General features: G+C 44.5%; 1 protein-coding gene and 1 long non-coding RNA gene across 6 annotated transcripts in view; one reads left to right on the top strand and one right to left on the bottom strand.

The window, feature by feature from the left end:
• Positions 1 to 3,549: 3,549 nt before the first annotated feature.
• Positions 3,550 to 16,037, bottom strand: LOC116088271. The gene is made up of 3 exons (XR_004117847.1): positions 15,806 to 16,037; positions 14,450 to 14,614; positions 3,550 to 3,762 (listed from the first exon to the last, which is right to left on the bottom strand). It is a non-coding gene; the product is annotated as an uncharacterized LOC116088271 (long non-coding RNA).
• Positions 16,038 to 16,214: 177 nt separating this feature from the next.
• Prim2 (DNA primase subunit 2) overlaps positions 16,215 to 18,364 on the top strand; it is a 218,711-nt gene continuing 216,561 nt past the window's right edge. The window contains exons 1-2 of one of the 5 annotated variants that reach the window (XM_031367085.1): positions 16,215 to 16,336; positions 17,561 to 17,723. In XM_031367085.1, the coding sequence (XP_031222945.1) occupies positions 17,570 to 17,723 (154 nt within the window). In that variant the 5' untranslated portion in view covers positions 16,215 to 16,336; positions 17,561 to 17,569. Of the gene's footprint in view, positions 16,337 to 16,510; positions 16,532 to 16,584; positions 16,886 to 17,560; positions 17,724 to 18,364 lie in introns of those variants that run through there. The other 4 variants (XM_031367086.1, XM_031367087.1, XM_031367084.1 and 1 more) reach the window with 4 other exon arrangements.

Raw genomic sequence — 18,364 nt, 5'->3', positions numbered from 1 at the left:
GCTGGCCTGGAACTCAGAAATCCACCTGCCACTGCCTCCCAAGTGCTGGGATTAAAGGCGTGCACCACCACTGCCCGGCGATCTTTCTCTTTTTCATCACTTTGTCAGCCTCTCAATTAGACGTTGTTGTTTGGGATTAATGGTATGATGGAAAAGATATTTTGATAGCATGACAATTTAAAAGCTGTGCAAGTTCTCTCAAGAGATGATATATTCATGTCTCAAAGGCTGAATTAAGTACTATTTTCTGTCCAGTTGGTGGTGATGTGGTTGTTTGTTCTAACATTTTGTAATTTTTTTTTTATTCTATAGAGCACAGAAGTGTACACAGCAATTTGAGTGCCACCTGGTGGGCATTCTGGCTACATTCCTGATGTGAAAGAATGATAATACAGTACCTTCTTGTACAGACAGACCGGCATCCCTCTCTCTGTCCACAGGGATTATTGCAAAGCCAAAATTATAAACCCATGTACACATCAACTCTCAAAATGAATTAATCAACAGTCACATGGTGGAATAGTGTACAACAGTGACAGGGGAAGAAAGTTAAAACCTGTAAAGCAGTTGGACCTGCTGCATGCAGCTGTCAACTCAGCACTCAGGAAGCAGAGGCAGGAGGATTTCTATGAGTTTGAAGCCAATCAAGACTACATGGAAAACTCTGTCTCAAAAAAAAAATTGAGAAAAAAAACCCTGTAAACCATTATATAAAAGAAAGGATTCCATTATAGTTATAATCATAATGGAATTGTCTGAATTTGTAAGTTGAATGGTTGCTAGAGAAATGATCATGAGGATATACTTTATATATTTTCCCCAAAGCTTTGTATTCAGATAGCATGTAAACTAGCCTGGAATTCTCTGCGTAGCCCAAGGGTAGCCTTAAACTCGCGATAATCCTCTTGCCCCAACCTCCTAAATGCTGAGATTATAGGTGTAAGTCACCATGACTGGGTAAGTTATGCTTCTTTTTACATATCTCAAGTAAGCAAAAGGAGATTGGGGAGGTACAGGGAGAAGATGAGAAAGAGAATAAGGGAGAGAATGAGGAGAGGAGGTCAGACCTTTGAAGGCCACCAGAGGAAAACGAAGAACGGAAGGCACCTGAGTTCCAGGAGGCACACAGTCAGTCAGGAAGCCATGCTACAAACCTGGATGTTGCTCCCTGATGACCTAATACATCAAAGACTTGACCATCAGAATATGGAATTGTTGGAAGAGTCTAGGCTTCGTGGAAGGAAATTAGGTAAGGGGAACATCCTTGAAGGGATATCGGAGTCCCGCTCCCTTTTCTCTTTCATGTTCTGGCTCCCATGAGCTAGCCACATCTCCTTGCCTTTCATCACCAGTCCAAATCCTGATCCAAGTGAGATGTGATAGTCAAAGAGGAATGCTGGAAGGGGAAATCTGAATTCAGACTGCTGGGAAAATTAAATGAACTAGGAAAGATGGTGCGGTGGTTTGAATAGGAATGGCCCCATAGACTTACATGTTTGAATGCTTGGTCCACAGGGAGTGACACTATCAGGAGGTGTGGCCTTGTTGGAGAAGTGTGTCACTTTGGGGGCGGGCTTTCAGGTTTCCTATCCTCAGGATCTGTCCAATGTGGGCTGAGACCCTCCTCTTGGCTGTCTCTGGAAGCCAGTCTCCTTGCTTGCTACCTTCAGATGAAGATGTAGAACTCTCAGTTCCTACTGCACCATGCCTACTTGGATGCTGCCATGCTCCCACCTTGATGATAATGGACTGAACCTCTGAACCTATAAGCCAGCCCCAATTAAATCTCATCCTTAATAAGAGTTGCCTTGCCTTGGTCATGGTGTCTCTTCATAACAGCTAAACTCTGAGGTGGGGGTGCATTCTATCAAAATCTGATGGGGCACAATCAGTCCACATATGTTTATTAACTACAGTGGTTCTCCACTGTTCTAGGACACAGCTGTTAACAAGTCAGCCATTGGTCCACCTTTGTGGAGCGTAGACAATACAGGCAAGTCTAACTTATATGTATGCAAACTTTTCAGTAAGGAGAGACATTTATCTGCTGAACAAATACGTACTGAATTTTTTGCATGTGTTATGCAATGCTGAATGACGAAGGTGCAGGAGTTCCTGTCATCAAGGAGTTCCCAATGTTAGATCTAAGTGGGTCAGAGATGTTGGAGGTATGCATGGGGGGTTCCTTGAAACACAGAGGTGGAGTGGTAGTGTCTGTGGGGAGCCTGCTTGTACTTGGGAATAGAACTGATGATATTGGAGGTTCATGGTGGCTCAGAGCCATCAATCAGTTCACTAACCTGCACTAAGGATTCTGCCTGAAGAGCATGTGCTTGATGTTAGCCGTGCGCTCAGGAGCACCCGGTAGAGTGATCTCCCAACATCTTTGCACAGCCTTGTGTGGCTTTGCAGCGTCCTGTTGTTGCTAGAGACACATCTCACTGCCTTGTCATTTATTGTTTTCAGTAGCAGCCTATTTATGAAGAAAATAATTTATAATTCAATTTTTTAGTTTAATGCTTTGACAAGAGCCACGTTCCAAAATGTCCTGTTAACGAAAACCTGTGACTCGTTAGATGAGACAGGATGTTATACACAATCTGAAATGCTTGCTTAGGTCTTAATGTTCCTTTTCCCTCCACATCTTATAAGAGCTGAAGAATACAGTAGGCAAAAGAGAAGTGATGGATATTGGAGAGAGAGAGAGAGGGAGGGAGGGAGGGAGGGAGAGAGAGAGAGAGAGAGAGAGAGAGAGAGAGAGAGAGAGAGAGAGAGAGAGAGAGAGAGAGACAGAGACAGAGAGACAGAGAGACAGAGAGGGAAAGAGAGAGCGGGAAAGAGGGGGGGGGATGAGAATCTTGAGTGTTGTATGGATGCATTGCTTGTCAATTAAAAAGCCTATGACCTATGGCTTAGGCAGGAAATAGGAGGTGGGACATCCGGGAGGCAGAAAGGTTTCTGGGATAGAGCCAGGCTAGGAGATTTACCTGGGAAGATGTAACAAGGCAGACACATCATATCTGAGCACAGGTAAACCACATGGTAGAATGTAAGTTAAAATTAATGGGTTATTTTAAGTTTGGATCTAGTCAGAGAAGAGCCTAGCTATATGGCCAAGGTATTTGTAAATATATTTCGAGTCTGAGTCTTATTTCTGGGGTGGGCTTAGGAGGAAGAACTGGGCCATAGCTTCTGTATAAAAGAGTAATTTAAGACATCAGAGCTGGCTGGGTGGTGGTGGCACACACCTTTAATCCCAGCACTTGGGAGGCAGAGGCAGGCGGATTTCTGAGTTCGAGGCCAGCCTGGTCTACAGAGTGAGTTCCAGGCCAGCCAGGGCTACACAGAGAAACCCTGTCTCGAAATACCAAAAGAAAAAAAAAAGACATCAGTGCTAGGGAGGTGATAGAGAACCCAACAAAGATACAAACTGAAACTCCTGCCTTTCAGCTTAGGTCCAGAACTCTGAAGAACATGCCTCCCTGGCTGTGGTAACTATACCGACACAATGCACTTAATTAACAAAAATACTTCTACAAATTCTTTTTTCTTTCTTTCGTACTTTTATTTTTGGTACCATAACAGGCACCTGGGGACAGTCCGAAGCATCCAGGAAAGTCGGTCTGTTCTGCTCACAGTGTTTTTCTACGATCAAAGGAGCAAAATTACGGCCTGTGAAATCTGAAGCCCAACTCACTGAAGAATCTTTCAGTCATGCTTCCAAATCCCGTTGCTGGGAGGACTTGAACTTGTGAAGGTTTTCTGTGGGGGAAGCCACAGGTCAGCTGGGAAACCTTACAGGATACTTCACCAACTTTAATCCCTTCTAACTTGTGGCAACCTGCAGTCCCTGGTAGAGAAGGGAAAGAAAGCACTGTCTTACCTACCTCTCAATTTGCAGGTGGGATGGTTGCTTTCCAGCTGAGGGGAATCTAGCTAAAGAGTTGCCAGAGATGCCTCTTCCAGCATTTTTAAGCAGAGGAGGTTTCTGTAGGTCGGGAACCACCGTGGCATTTGGAAATTTCCAGGAATCCATGGCTTCTGCATTTCCCTAGCCCAGGCAGGATCTAGCCACCCACACTTTAGAGAAGTATGTAATTAGACTGGGGTAAATTTTCTCTGTGTATAGAATACCAGGGTTGTGTGTGTGTGTGTGTGTGTGTGTGTGTGTTTTATAAGAAATGGAAGAATGAAATTAGTCTTGCTTTTAAAAGGCTAAGGCCTTGCTATGTTTCAGAGGAAATAATATAGAGTCCCTGTCCTCAAGGCCTTCCCTGACAAGGGCACAGACCCATCCAGGTATGGTGCATACTGACAGCAGAGTGCGCTGCTGTGTTTGTGGTGGTTGAGTGGAGGCTTTCTGGACTGAGTCCTGAGAAGAAGGCATGAGGATGGGGAGTGAGGGAGGACCAGGATGAAGACAACCTCCATGTGTCAGGTGGCTTGCGGGCCTCTAAGAGCTTCAGTATCACTCGAACGGAAGAGAAAGGAGATGAGGACACATACTGGAAGCCCCTTGTTGTGCGTTATATGTTGACATGTCCCTGTGTCATGAAACATGAATGGCTGTGAGTGTTGCTCCTTCCACAGAGGTGCTGAGGGATGCTGAGGTAGTCTGCATTTAATACAATGTTTATTTCTGTCTAAAAAAATCATCACCACCATCACCATCATCACCACCATTGTTGTCACCACCATCACTAATCACCATCACCACCATCCTCTTCTGTGTTTGGAGCCTCTGTAATACATGCATTTCTGGTGCCCGAAGGAGTCAGAAGTAGGCATTAGAAGCCCTGGAACTGGAGTTAAGTTTGTGAGCTGCCATGTGGGTGGTGGGAACCCAACCAGGGTCCTCTGAAAGAGCAGTCAGTGCTCTTAACCACCAAGCCATCTCTGCAGCTCCTTGTTTCCGTGTTTAGTCTTTACTTTCTTCTCAGGAACTTGGTGGTGCAAAGAAAAAATGGGAACTCACTTTTATCACATGAAGGCCACTGGGTGGACTGTGTGGATATCTTTTTTACATGTTTGCGATCATTTATTGCATAAAAGTCTACCTTTCACTTTTTAATTTAATTTTTCCTTCCTTCCTTCCTCCCTTCCTCCCTTCCTCCCTTCCTTCCTTCCTTCCTTCCTTCCTTCCTTCCTTCCTTCCTTCCTTCCTTCCTTCCTTCCTTCCTTCCTTTTAAAATGTTTTTGTGACAGAGTTTCTCTATGTAGCACTGACTGTCCTGGAATTGGCTCTATAGATCAGTCTGGCCTTGAACCCAGAAGACCCCCTGCCTCAGCTTCCAAGTGCTAGAATTTCAGGCGTGTGCCAGCACCCTGTTTGTTTCTCATTAACATTAGTTCTTAGGAGTTTTCATATTCTGTTTCCATTACAAATAAAAGACCCTTGCTACCTAGCCCAGGCTGACCTTGAACTTCTGACCCTTCTGCCTCCGCTTCCTAAGTACCACTACTACAAATAGGCATCGCTGTATCAGGCCCTGGTGGGGTGTGTGTTTGTTTGTTTGTTTTTCAAGTAAACACATGTTTTTGTTGTGGCCCTGAGCACCATCCTCAGGCACCATGCACTACCACTGAGCGGTTTCTGAACACCCCTCTTTTAAACAGTAAATGTTCTTCTGAGGTCAAGTAAATGCTGGATCAAACTCAAGAGTCCAAAATTAGCCAAACTCACAGGGAAGCTCCATTTTATGGCTCTTTCCTCACGTGGAGCAAGACTTAGCGCTCATTTATCATCAATGTCTTGGTGACATTGGGGATTCATCTGGAAGCAGTACATACAGCTGCTCCCACCATTTACTTGACCTTACTCAAAACCAAGATGAGTTAGGCTAAGGTGTAGAAGTCTGTCATCCTCGCATCCAAGCAAAGCATCTTCACACACTGCAACCTGTTACCTGATTCATTACCTCGTTTGTTTTAAAAACGCTTTTATGCTTTGTGTCCTGAGGCATCGATCCAGCTGTGTGGGGTTGTCTGTACAGATTTCTTGCCATAGTCTACATTTCTTGAGCATGGGACTAAGCCGGGGACTTTCCTGTGATGTGTTAAAGAGTCTGCTCGTCTGAACTTAATTCTTTATGTCTTTCTCTAGAAGGTACCCTGATATACCACCCCTTCAGCTATGCTTTGAGCCTTTGAGCCTTGGGGGTGCTACTTCCTCAGCGACTTACATTCATTGCAAAGTCCAATGATATTTCCTATTCATCCTGCTTGGTAGAAGCCGCGGTGGACTGTGTCCTCCAACACCTTCATAGTTTGAGGTCCCAACTCCAGTGCCTCGGAATATGAGTGTCTTTGGAGATAGTATTTAATAAGAAAATTGAGGTAGGGCTGGAGAGATGGCTCAGCCGTTAAAGGCTAGGCTCACAACCAAAAATATAAGAAAATTGAGGTAAATAAAGATGGGCCTTAATCTAAAATGATGGGTTATCTTTTGAGAGCCCCGAAAGGGACTACCCCTCCTTTTTTTAATTAATTAATTCAATTTACATTCGGATCGAAGCCCTCCTCTCCTTCCAGTCCCCCCTCACATGGTCCCCCCCATTCCTCCCTCATTACCCTTTCATTTCTGAGAAGGGTAAGGTTCCCCTGGGTACTAACCCACCCTGACACCTCAAGTCACTGTGGGACTAGATACATCCTCTTCCACTGAGGCCAGCCAACAGAGCTGAGCTAGAGGCACAGGAACAGAGTCAGGGTAAGCTCCCATCGTTGGGGGACCTGCATATGTGTGTGTGTGTGTGTGTGTGTGTGCGCACGTGCGCGCGTGCGCGCGGGCTAGGTCCAGCCCTGGTATGAGCTTTGGCTGGTGGTTCAGTCTCTGGGAGCCCCCCAAAAGACCTTAAATTTACCCTTAACAGTTAATATTAACAAACGTTAGGCAGATTCCTTTGTACTGCATGCTGTCTACTTTGTAAAAGGTTAAGATCATTTTCCAAGGAGGAACACTGGCTTTTGGATGTGATTATCTATCAGTCAAGTTGGAATGAAATCCTGGCATCCTTAACGGAGTCGTATTTACACCTTCTTCAGTTTCCAAAGCTCAGCCAATGGAAGAAAAATATTTTCATCAGGAGTTTCGATCAGAAAGCCAAAATCAAGAGTGAAAACAAGTCTTTGGGGAGAATTACATCATATGGCACATGAAAGCCCATCTGGCTTGAGTCAGATAAATACGTAGGAGTTCAATCCAGTTCAGCAAGCCGCAGTGGAGTGTCTGTTCTGGGATAGAGGCAGAGCGAAAAACCCAGCGAGATGGTCATCTCCACCTCAAGACCTTGTGGATTAGGAATCAGACTTGTATTTTTAAAAGTTAGATTTTTGGGGCTGGGGATTTAGCTCAGTGGTAGAGTGCTTGCCTAGCAAGTGCAAGGTCCTGGGTTCGGTCCTCAGCTCCGAAAAAAAAAAAAGTTTTCAGGGCTGGAAAGATAACTCAGTAGTTAAGAGTGTTGACTGCTCTTCCAGAGGTCCTGAGTTCAGTTCCCAGCAACCACATGGTGGCTCACAACCATCCGTAAAGGAATCTGATGCCCTCTTCTGATGTGTCTGAAAACAGCTTTAGTATACTCATGTGCATAAGATAAATAAATCACATATATATGCATATATATATATACATATATACATATACATATTTCAGAGTAGTGTGAGTTCACATGGCAGTTAAAGGCTGCTGGGATCTGGCTGGAGTGATGTGAAATGACCTGTTCACTTTAGATAATCTCACCGAGAAGGTTATTTGGACAGTGCAGTGAAAATGCCATCTATGTGTACGGTAAAACTGGATTTGAGGGCATTCTTGGATTTTTTAGGCAATCTTTTTTTTTTTTTTAAGTCAACTCCTTTGGATATCACTATTGAAGATGATTTGAGGATGATGTTCCCTGTACTGTGGAGTTCAGCTCAGCTTAAATTTAAATACAGAATAGAGTGCTACTAAGTGCTTAGGCTTGAATTGGAGATTATTAAAACTAGGCATTTCTCATGATCTTGGGACACTGTCAGAAGTCTTCCAGAAAGTTAATTTGACCAGAGAAATGAAGCCTTTGGCCTTATGGTGCCTGCACAATTACCTGTGTAAAATGTGGCTCATAAATACTAATGTTTAGAGTTAGCTTCACATTGCTAAAGCAAAGATAGACTTAAAAAAAAATCCTCTATTCCTTTCAGACTCATATCTAGAAACAATCCTCCAAGAGAACAGCTTTGCTGGTACCGTGTTCAGGGTGAGGTTCACCCCACCTCACTAACAAACACACCGGCCTAGCTGAGGGTGAGGTTCACCCCACCTCACTAACAAACACACCGGCCTAGCTGAGGGTGAGGTTCACCCCAGCTCACTAACAAACACACCGGCCTAGCTGGGGATTCTGTGGCCAGCATCACACTTTTCAAATCTGAGGGAAATGCCCAAATTAACACACAAACCTCCCTCCCGTTGCCACCTTCTAGAGGTAATCAGGGTGCTGAGAAGGTCCAGGCAGGACAAAGTGTGTCTGGGATGCTCAGGGGGTCCCTATCAGGTCATTGCATGGTGTGACGTGTGTGTGTCTGTGTGTGGCTACTGGCAAGTGAAGGTAAGAAGTCAGGCAAAGGTGGTGGCTTAGTGAAAAGAACCTTCATGCCATGCCTCCCAATAGGGTTTAGAGACAAGACAGACAGAGGGGGAGGAGGGGGAGGAAGAGGAGGAAGGGGAGGAGGGGGAGAAGGGGGAGAAGGGGGAGAAGGGGAAGGAAGGGGAGGAGGAGAGATTGTGACATGAAGGAGAACAGAAGTTACTTCTCTGGAAATCTCACTGAGATGTCCAGAATCCATTTTCCAAAATCTCATTTTCTTTTATAATATTGCAAGTTCTCTATGGGAAAAGAAAGATGGCACAAAGCTCCCACTGATGCATCTCTGTTCTGAAGGCTGCTGGTGTCTTGAATTGAATCGCTGTCTGTCCTTCAGTATGTATTCTTTAATACTATATTGATTACATCTTTAACTTTTTAAATATAAATCCTGATTTGTATCAGAGCCCAAGAGAAGGCGGATGGTACACTCAAAACACACTCATTTCCTGAGTGTTTGAGGTACTCTATGAGATGCTCATGTGCTCTAAGTCGGTTTGTTATGTTGCTCGTCCTGTGGAGGGACAGGAATTGTTACCAGATCCAAAGCCAGTGAGCCATTTAGCGTCATCTGCCTTGAGATGTGTAGTGACTTGTTGAAGATCACAGCCCTGCAGGGCGACAGCTTAGGAAGTAAACACACTGGTCCCCCTTCCTTCTCTTTTTCTGGGACTAGACCTAAGTATAAGCACATGACACTGAAAAACGCTTCTAAATCCCAAACAAACCAGTGTCTGTCAGAGAGCAGGGTAGAGAGATAGAGTGACTTTTTAGGTAAGGGATGGGAAATTAAATACACCTAGCATATAAATAAATGCTCAGTTGGCCTGCTTCTTATGTCCTCCAGGCCATTCATGACTCTGCTTACTCCAGCTATAGTTCATTTTCTACATTGAGTTTTTTTTTTTTTTTTTTAAATATTTTATTGTGTAAAAGGGCTACAACTTATTTCCCTAGCAGTGAATAGGATCTGTGCCTGTGAATATTTTTGTGAGAGTGTTTTGATGCATAGGCACGAAATTTCTTTGGACACTCTACAGTGCTTAGATTTGAACTCTGGAGCTGGGGCAAACATGTGGAGGCCTGCCAGGTGACACTAGCTTGGCATCGGTTCATCTGTTTCTGAAGCACAGGACATCTTCTTGAGATTCGGTCTCCTCAGATCTGGACGGTGGTGTTCCTGTGCATGTCCATCTCCCTGGTGGTTCCTGTGGCTTCACATGTTCTCATCCATGCGGTCAGCACTGCTCCCTCACGTGTCCCCCTCAGATGACATTCCCTCATTCTTTTTTTTTTTTTAAGATTTATTTATTTTATGTAAGTACACTGTAGCTGTACAGATGGTTGTGAGCCTTCATGGGTTGTTGGGAATTGAATTTTTAGGACCTCTGCTCACTCCAGTCAACTCCGCTTGCTCAGTCCCTGCTTGATCCGGCCCAAATATTTATTATTATACATAATTACATTGTAGATGACTTCCGACGCACCAGAAGAGGGCATCAGATCTCATTACAGGTGGTTGTGAGCCATCATGTGGTTGCTGGGAATTGAACTCAGGACCTCCAGAAGAGCAGTCAGTGCTCTTACCCACTGAGCCATCTAGCCAGCCCTGTCCCCTCATTCTTTACTGAGTATTTATTTATTTACTTATGTTTTTGGAGATGGGGTCTCATTGTATACAGGGAGGCCTTCAACTCCCTATGCCCTTGGGGATGATCCTTCTGCCTCCATTTCCCCATAGTTGGAGTTACAGTATGTGTTGCTGGGATTGAACCGAGGGTTTCCTGCACACTAGGTAGGCATTCTAGAAGTAACTGTGGTACATCCCAAGCCCCTGCTTTTTTTATTTTTACTAGTTATATTTGGCTATTAATTCTCTATTGGTCACAACTATTCCAATTCTGTGGATATTAGAATACATGTGTACTTTATTTTAGACTTAAGTTCTTTATTCTAATGTACCCCCCAAACCAATCCATTCTTTTTATATTTACCCTCATTAGTCACTCTTATGACCTCTTACTTTTTAGCTTGTATTTTTAAAGTGGTTAAAATACATACAGCATATATAAAACTGGCCACTTTAAGCATACAGTTCAGTGACAGTGTGGATATTTAAATTATTGCACGACCATTATTGATCTCCAGCTCCAAATTGTTTAATACTTCTTTTCTTTGTAATTTATTTTATAATTCTCTCTCTTTCTCTTTACACAGTCTATGTATCTCTCTGTTTCTCTCTGTCTCTGTCTATCTCTGTTTCTCCCTCTGTGTGTGTGTGTGTCTGTGTGTCTATGTATGGCCATATGTACATGAGCCCAAAAAAGGGGGTTGGGTCTCCTAGAGTTAGAGTCACAGGCTGTTGCAAGCTGTCTAACATGGTTGCTGGCAACTGAACTGGGCCCTTCTGCAAGAGAAGTACACATTCTCCGTGGCTGAGGCCCCTTTCCACCCTCTGCTGCTTTTATTAGTATCTCCCGCTCCCCTGTCTTAGAGTTTTACTGCTGTGAACAGACACGATGACCAAGGCAACTCTTATAAGGACAATATTTAATTGTGTCTGGTTTAGAAGTTCAGAGGTTCAGCCCATTATCAAGGTGGGGGTGTGGCAGCATCCAGGCAGGCATGGTGCAGAAGGGGCTGAGAGTTCTACGTCTTCATCTGAAGGCTGCTAGTGGAAGGCAGCTAGGATGGTTCAGACAGCTAGGATAAGGAAGGGTCTTAAACCCTCTCTCATAGTGACACACCTCCAAAAGGCCACACCTACTCCAACAGGGTCCCACCTTTAATAGTGCCACTCCCTGGGCCAAGCACATACAAACCATCACACCCCCATTTTGAAATATGGCCTTGCTGTGCTGTTCCAAGCGGCCTTCGGATCTTGGGTGTAAGTCACCTCATTGCTTTAGCTTCCCAAATAGCAGAGAGTACGGGTGCCTGCCAGCTGTGCCTTTAATGTCATGCATTGTTTAAGGACCTTTTTGGAGCACAGACAGTATCAAGACCACAGATATATTTGTTCTGAAAGTTGTATTAATTTGCCTCTCTTGAGTAGGCCTTCAACTAGCTGGAGTTGATATCTGTGGGTAGTGAGAGATAGAGAATAAAATTGCTCTCTCACAGAGAGCCATTTGTCCCTGAGTCATTTAGAACTGTCCATCTTTGCTGCATTGACTTGAACCGTGGATCTGTCACATGCAGATTTCTTTACAGGTGTGAGACCATGTTTGGATTCTCTATTCTGCTCAATTAAATTTGCATATTCTTGTTCCAGTATCACAGTGTTGTATCCCATTGGTACACGCTTCGAAGGTACACAGATAAAATCTTTTTCTTATTGTCGTTGCTTCATAGTCACATGCTTGTCCACCCTTTTCCAGCACCTCTTTTATTATTTATTTATTTATTTATTTATCTATTTATTAAATGCATTTACATTTTAAGTGTTATCCCCTTACCCAGTTTCCCCCTATCCTGGAACCCTCTATCCTCTCCTCCCCCCCAACCCCCCGCTTCTATGAGGGTGTTCCTTCACCCACCTACCCTCCCACTCCCACCTCCCCACCCTTAATTCCCCTACACTGGGCCAGTCCCTCTTTCTTGAATTTCTTTTTTTAACAGTACTTTTATTTATCTATTACTTATTTATTTAATGTATATGAGCACATAGTAACTATCTTCAGACACACCAGAAGAGGCCATCGGATCCCATTACAGGTGATTGTGAGCCACTATGTGGTTGCCGGGAATTGAACTCAGGACCTCTGGAAGAACAGTCAGTGCTCTTAACCGCTGAGCCACCTCTCTGGTTCCCCTGTTTCTTGAATTGCTAAGGCTCCTCCAAACGCTGTGCATAGTCCTCCTCTGGCTGCTGCTTGGTGGTTATTTATATTAATTCATAGGTTAGTTTATTTCCCTTTCTCATTAAATGATAACATTCAAGAGGGTAGAGGTATGTGGCTCTTCCATCAGAAAGCACTGCCTGGTAGGGGTCCCTGATGTTTCCACAATGAAAGAAACCATGTTTATTTCTGGGAGGGCATTTCTTCCTCCCTGTAGTACCTCTTAAGGGTATGTTCCCTCTCCTGCTCTCTTGACCTTCTTCACTGTTAGACTGATGGAAGCCGAGGGAGAAAGAATGGGGTGGTTGTTCCTAGACTTCTTCCATAGCCAAACTCTCGGAAATAGGAAATGAAGTCAGGAGGGTGGAGGGAGCAGAAGGTGGCCAAGTTTTTATGGGTCAGCCACTCTGCTGGAAAGACTTATTTTCCTGTGCTTTCCATGTGACCAGGGATGACAGGGTTTGTGGTCACAGCAAGCTCACTTGGTAAAGATCCTTAGCAATCCTCCCTTTAGGATAACACATCCCAAACTGGGAAAGAACAGGGATGCACTCTGACTTACCAAATATGGTGACTAAAGCCTCACTGTGTAACATGCTTTGGAGCGGCGACATCATCTAAGGGTGAATGCCAGCTGGGTTAGACTGTCTGCAGCTGGTATTGTCCAGCACCAGCTCTGTGCTCACTGCTCAGCAATGATTCATGGAAATTATGCTGCAAAAGGTACTCTGGGCTTTATTCTGGGATATACTGGGGAGCCGAGTCATTCCAAAAGGAATGCACATACAGTTTTCAGATGAGTACTCGAAGTTTCTTAGGTTAGAGTCACATTTGATTCAAACCATCTGTTTAATGTGAAGCTGTACCCAGCATCTTTCCAGGACTCATCAATCTTGTTTCATAAATAATTATTAAAGGCTCTTGGAATCCAGGAGTGGTGTTTACAGAAATGGCCCAGTCATCCCTGTTTTTGACTGCTTATGGTTTAGCGAAAGTAAAATTGTGTTTGTGTGTATTTTTTTCCCTTTATGAAGTCAGTGTCCATAGCTTGCGTAGAGTCTTGTTTGCCAGGGCTGAGTATTATATTAATCCGTCATTATCGATGAGGAGATGGATATAGGAGAGCTGATTCACTGAGAGCATCTCTGAGATGTCCATATCATCATATCAGGGATGTTTGCTTTTCAATTGCCTCTGGATACAGAAAACAATTTTTATAGTGTGCCGTGACCTGTGACCTATCAGCATTGCTGATAGGCTCAGCATATTCAAATATAGGCTTTCAGGGGGATGGATAGATGGCTCAGCAGCCTGGAGCACTTGCTGCTCTTCCAGAGCACTCAGGTTCTCATCATCCCCCTACCTGGTGAATTACAGCAGACTGTAACTCCAGTCCCAGGGGATCTGATGCCCTCTTCTGGCCTCTGCTTGTCACTGCATGTAAGAGGTGTACATGTATGCAGACCCTACATATTAAATACATAAAAAAACACCCCTATCCATAAATATACACAAATGAAAATAAAACAGGTTTTGGTATGCTGTAAAGGCAGCTATTCCATGGTATATTAAGATTTTGGTATGGTTAAACATACTTTTCTAGTTCTTTATGAATTAGTCATAAAATGACATTAGTTACTTCATATTTTAATTTTGAAGGGAGGCATTTAAGAGATTGTACTGAAAGGTCCGAAAACCTTGGGGATAAGAAATTTCAATTCCCTGGGAGGCAAACTAAGCTCCTCAGGGGAAGCCACTGACAATAGGCCATTGCTGAGTGACAGCCCCGACTTAGGGGGGATAAGTCTCCAGCTGAATCCCTTTCTGGGACACCTGGCCAGAGGAGATAACAAAGCCTGAGCTGAGCTGGTCTCTGAAATTCTTTCAAGGTCTCACCAAAAATATAATAGAACATAGCAGCCAATCAGAATTGTCCTAATGTCACTGCTTTGTCCCTACCAATCGTATTAGAGGTTACCTTACCCTTCTGGAAAACTTCTCTAGTCCTGCATCAAAGGGGGTCTATGAGCCGCTCAAGCCGCTGACATTTGGAGGCATGGTTGACCCCTGGATTCTGGCAGTTTCTGCAGAATAAACACCTTTGCATACTATCTGAGTCTGGGGTCTCCCTTCAGCGATTTTTGGACCCTAACAATATAAAGGGATACATAGAGGTAAATGAAAGGGGCTGTCCAAAAAAGAGCTTAAAGTCAAATAGCCATAGAATTCTTAAGCCACAAATGGTAGCCTTGACTCACTTGAAACTACAAAACTGGCTGATCAGTGCATTTTAAAAGAAGACAGTATTTTCTAGTAGCTCATGTCTGGAAAACTCTGTAGTAGAGGTTATAAACATATAAGAATAATATGGTGGGATGGATGTGCCTTAAAGTCTAGCACTGGGGAGGCAGAAGCAGGCAGATCTTTGTCAGCTCAACGTCAGCTGGATCTACACATCCCATTTCAGACCAGCCTGGTTTACACCGTGAGATCCTGTCTTATAATCAGAGTATGGAGAAAATAATGGCAGCATATGGGGATCATAAGGAATGGGAGTGGGACTTCAAGTGAACGACATATGTGGCACTGGAAGCTCTTTTATTGTGAAATATTTGCCGACTTTTGCAAGGAAAAATTTCACTGCAACATTTCATACTTTATAAGCTAATTGTTCAGTTTCTGTTAACATTTTCTCCAATAATACTCTAACTCTTGATGGTATTAACCATGAAGACGGTAAATCTTTTCTGATTGCAAAATATTTCTGGGGACTTTCTTAGATGCCAGTTTTATGTTTTTATATAGTCAGATACTTTTTTTTCTTTTTATTCTTTGTGATTTCACTTAAATTTCCATGGTGTCCTCAGACTACTCACGGTATCTCTCCTGTGTTTCAGTCCTCCCCCTCCCCCCCTCCCGCCCCCAAAGCGGTACATATGTTTTAGGAGTTTCTATGGATTTGGTGATAATTGTGTATAGGCCACAGAGGAGAAGTGTGTACCCTACTGTCATAAGAATGAAACCCGGACAGTGAGACGGTTGGTAGAACGGGGTCCCCAGATAAGACACTTCAGCAGCTCTATTTCTTGTCAGGCAGACTTTGGAAGTCACAGTTCTTTTATGTGTAAGTTGGGGCTAACACTAGAGCCTGCTTTGTGTGGCTTGAGAGTAAAAATTGACAGCTAAACAGGTTCCCGTTTAAGGTACAGCCACCGATTTAGTCTATCTTAGGTGGGTACTTTGAGGCTTCAAAATGCTAGAATATACTATGCATTTCTAAAGCCGACCACTCCCAGCTCCTTCCCAGGGCTTGTCTGCGGCTTTTGTAGGACACGCCACCTCACTGTAGATGGCAGTGGCCGGTCGGGCTGTTAGGACGTCCACCCAGCTGGCCTCGCAGTGGTCCCGGATCTCGCGTTCCCAGGAGAGTCACAGTGCGGGGATGCGCAAACTGACGTCATCCTTACAGCTCTTTTCTCCTCTGGGAAATGAAGGCAGAGTTGCTCACAGAACGAGGGACAGTCCTCGTGTCAGGGGCAAAGCGGACACAGCCCGGCTCCTCTCCACCTCCTGGAACGAGAGTGGGGAGGCCACCCCTCGTCAAGCGCCCCCAAGCTTCCGGAGCCTCAGTTACTCCGACTCTGGCTGCCGCGTGGGAATGTTTGCCTTCTGCAACTGCAGCCTCGTGCCCAACGGCGTCTCCGCGTACAGGGCGCAGCTTACGTTCTGGGAAACAAAACAAAACAAAACAAAACACAACAACAAAATCTCCACCACGTGGATTCAAGATATCTAACGGCGGGTGCTGTGGCTCAGCCTAAACCCAGCACTTGTGGGAGGCTGAGGCAGGAGGATAGCCACCAATTCCAAGTTAGTCTGGGCTTCGGTGCAAGATTCGGTCTCAAAAGAACTCACCACTGCCAAAAAAACCAAAAAGCAAAAAGCAAAACCAGCATCAAAAAGTCAGCCGGCAAGCCGGGCGGTGGTGGCGCACGCCTTTAATCCCAGCACTTGGGAGGCAGGGGCAGGCGGATTTCTGAGTTGGAGGCCAGCCTGGTCTACAGAGTGAGTTTCAGGACAGCCAGGGCTACACAGAGAAACCCTGTCTCGAAAAACCAAAAAAACAAAACAAAACCAAAAATGTCAGCCGGCGTGCAAAACGCACGAGACCCGCGGTACTCGCCACCGCTCCCGGTGGGCGGGGCGCCAGGGGTGGGACTTCAGCGCATCATTTCCGCTTCCGGTTCCCAATGAACTCTCCCGCCACTGGGAAAGAGCGGCTGTCAGCGCGGGTGTTTCTTCCAGTCTGGTTGCTGGCTGGTTAAAGACTATACTGCGTGTTTATTTGGGACGGAGAGAAACCGTGGAGTTGGAAGCTTGCGAGTTGACCTGGTGGGACCGAGTGACGGGTAGTGTCAGGTAGGGTGGGAGGGAGGCTCCGGGTGGGATGGGGTGGGGGCGGCCCGGGAAGGCGCTGGGGCCGGGAGGGAAGTTGAAGAGGCACTTTTGAATATTCTGGAAAGGCTGGATTCCAGAGATTTAAAAGTACGGGAAGTGAGTCTCTCATTGCTGTTGAAGGTTTGTTATTCATTTATTCATTGTAGTATGCATATTGAGTACTACGCTTCTAGGTGGCAGGGACTCTCATTTCCCTTGGTTTCAGGAATTTAACAGACCCCAAACCTCATCTTGTCTTGGGTTCGCAGATGCCTGAGGGTGGCGAAACAAATCTAGTGAGCAGGCAGCATCACTTGATGATCACTCTTTGGCTCACAGGGCCACCATCTGCATATATCTCGGTTTGAGTCCTTCCCACACTCACCCCTGTTATTACAGATGTATATAGAAAATTTAGATAACACAGCAGGGTCTAGGTATAATCACTTTAAAACAGTCTGTACGTGCTTTCAGTATTTTGTATTTCCGTACATATCCACTTTATTGAGTCAGCCTTTTTTCCGTCGTTTTAACATATATATTGCATTGCCACCTAAGCACTATATATTGCAGTATATACTATATAACATATAATTTATATGATATATGACATATATAAATGTATATATAATTTATTTATTTCACTACTTTCAAAAGGTGGTCAAGATGCAGTTCTCAGGAAGGATCCGGAAGAAGCTGAGATTGGCAGGTGACCAGAGAAATGCTTGTTACCCTCACAGCCTTCAGTTTTACCTGCAGCCACCTACTGAAAACATATCGTTGACCGAGTTTGAAAACTTGGCTTTCGATAGAGTTAAATGTAAGTGGCATTTAAATTCCGATGTTTGTGTCCTTGAGAAGTGCGGGTATCACTTGTGGCAATGAATAAAGGCAGTTCCTCTTTGTTCAGCAGCCCATTCAGCAGCCGTGGGTGACTTGCTGTTGAAGGTTTGTTAATTCATTTATTCATTGTAGTATGCATACTGAGTACTACGCTTCTAGGTGGCAGGGACTTTGTAATGAATCATGCAATTAAGGTCTATGTTGAAACTGTATTTACTATGCGGAGACAGACATGTAGAGTAGAAATCATACATCAGATTACTTTCTGCTTTGGTAGAAGTAAATATTAATGCTCCCGGAGCATAAAAGTGAGAATAACTAGCTTAGTCTGATTAAGGAAGAAATTTGAAGAATTTCTAGAGAAGTTGAAATTTGGTTTGGTTTCTGAAGAAATGAGCAGACAGTAGGGATTTTCCAACAGAAGCAGTGAAGGGGCTTTCCCAGACTGGGATAATGGTATCTACAAAGGCTTGCAGCTGGGAAAGAGAGGTATGTTTCCTGTGAGTAATTGAGGGAGAGTGGAGAAGTGTGGACATCTGAAGGTGCATGATACAGCGCAGGACTGAGGTGTGAGAAGGATGTAGCCGCTGAACTGGAGGCCCCTTATCCTTTGTGTGT

The sequence above is a fragment of the Mastomys coucha genome, unplaced genomic scaffold (assembly GCF_008632895.1).
Source record: "Mastomys coucha isolate ucsf_1 unplaced genomic scaffold, UCSF_Mcou_1 pScaffold14, whole genome shotgun sequence".
Lineage (NCBI taxonomy): Eukaryota > Metazoa > Chordata > Mammalia > Rodentia > Muridae > Mastomys > Mastomys coucha.
The sequence above is the reverse complement of the archived record's forward strand: the minus strand, read 5'-3'. Positions and strand labels throughout refer to the sequence as shown.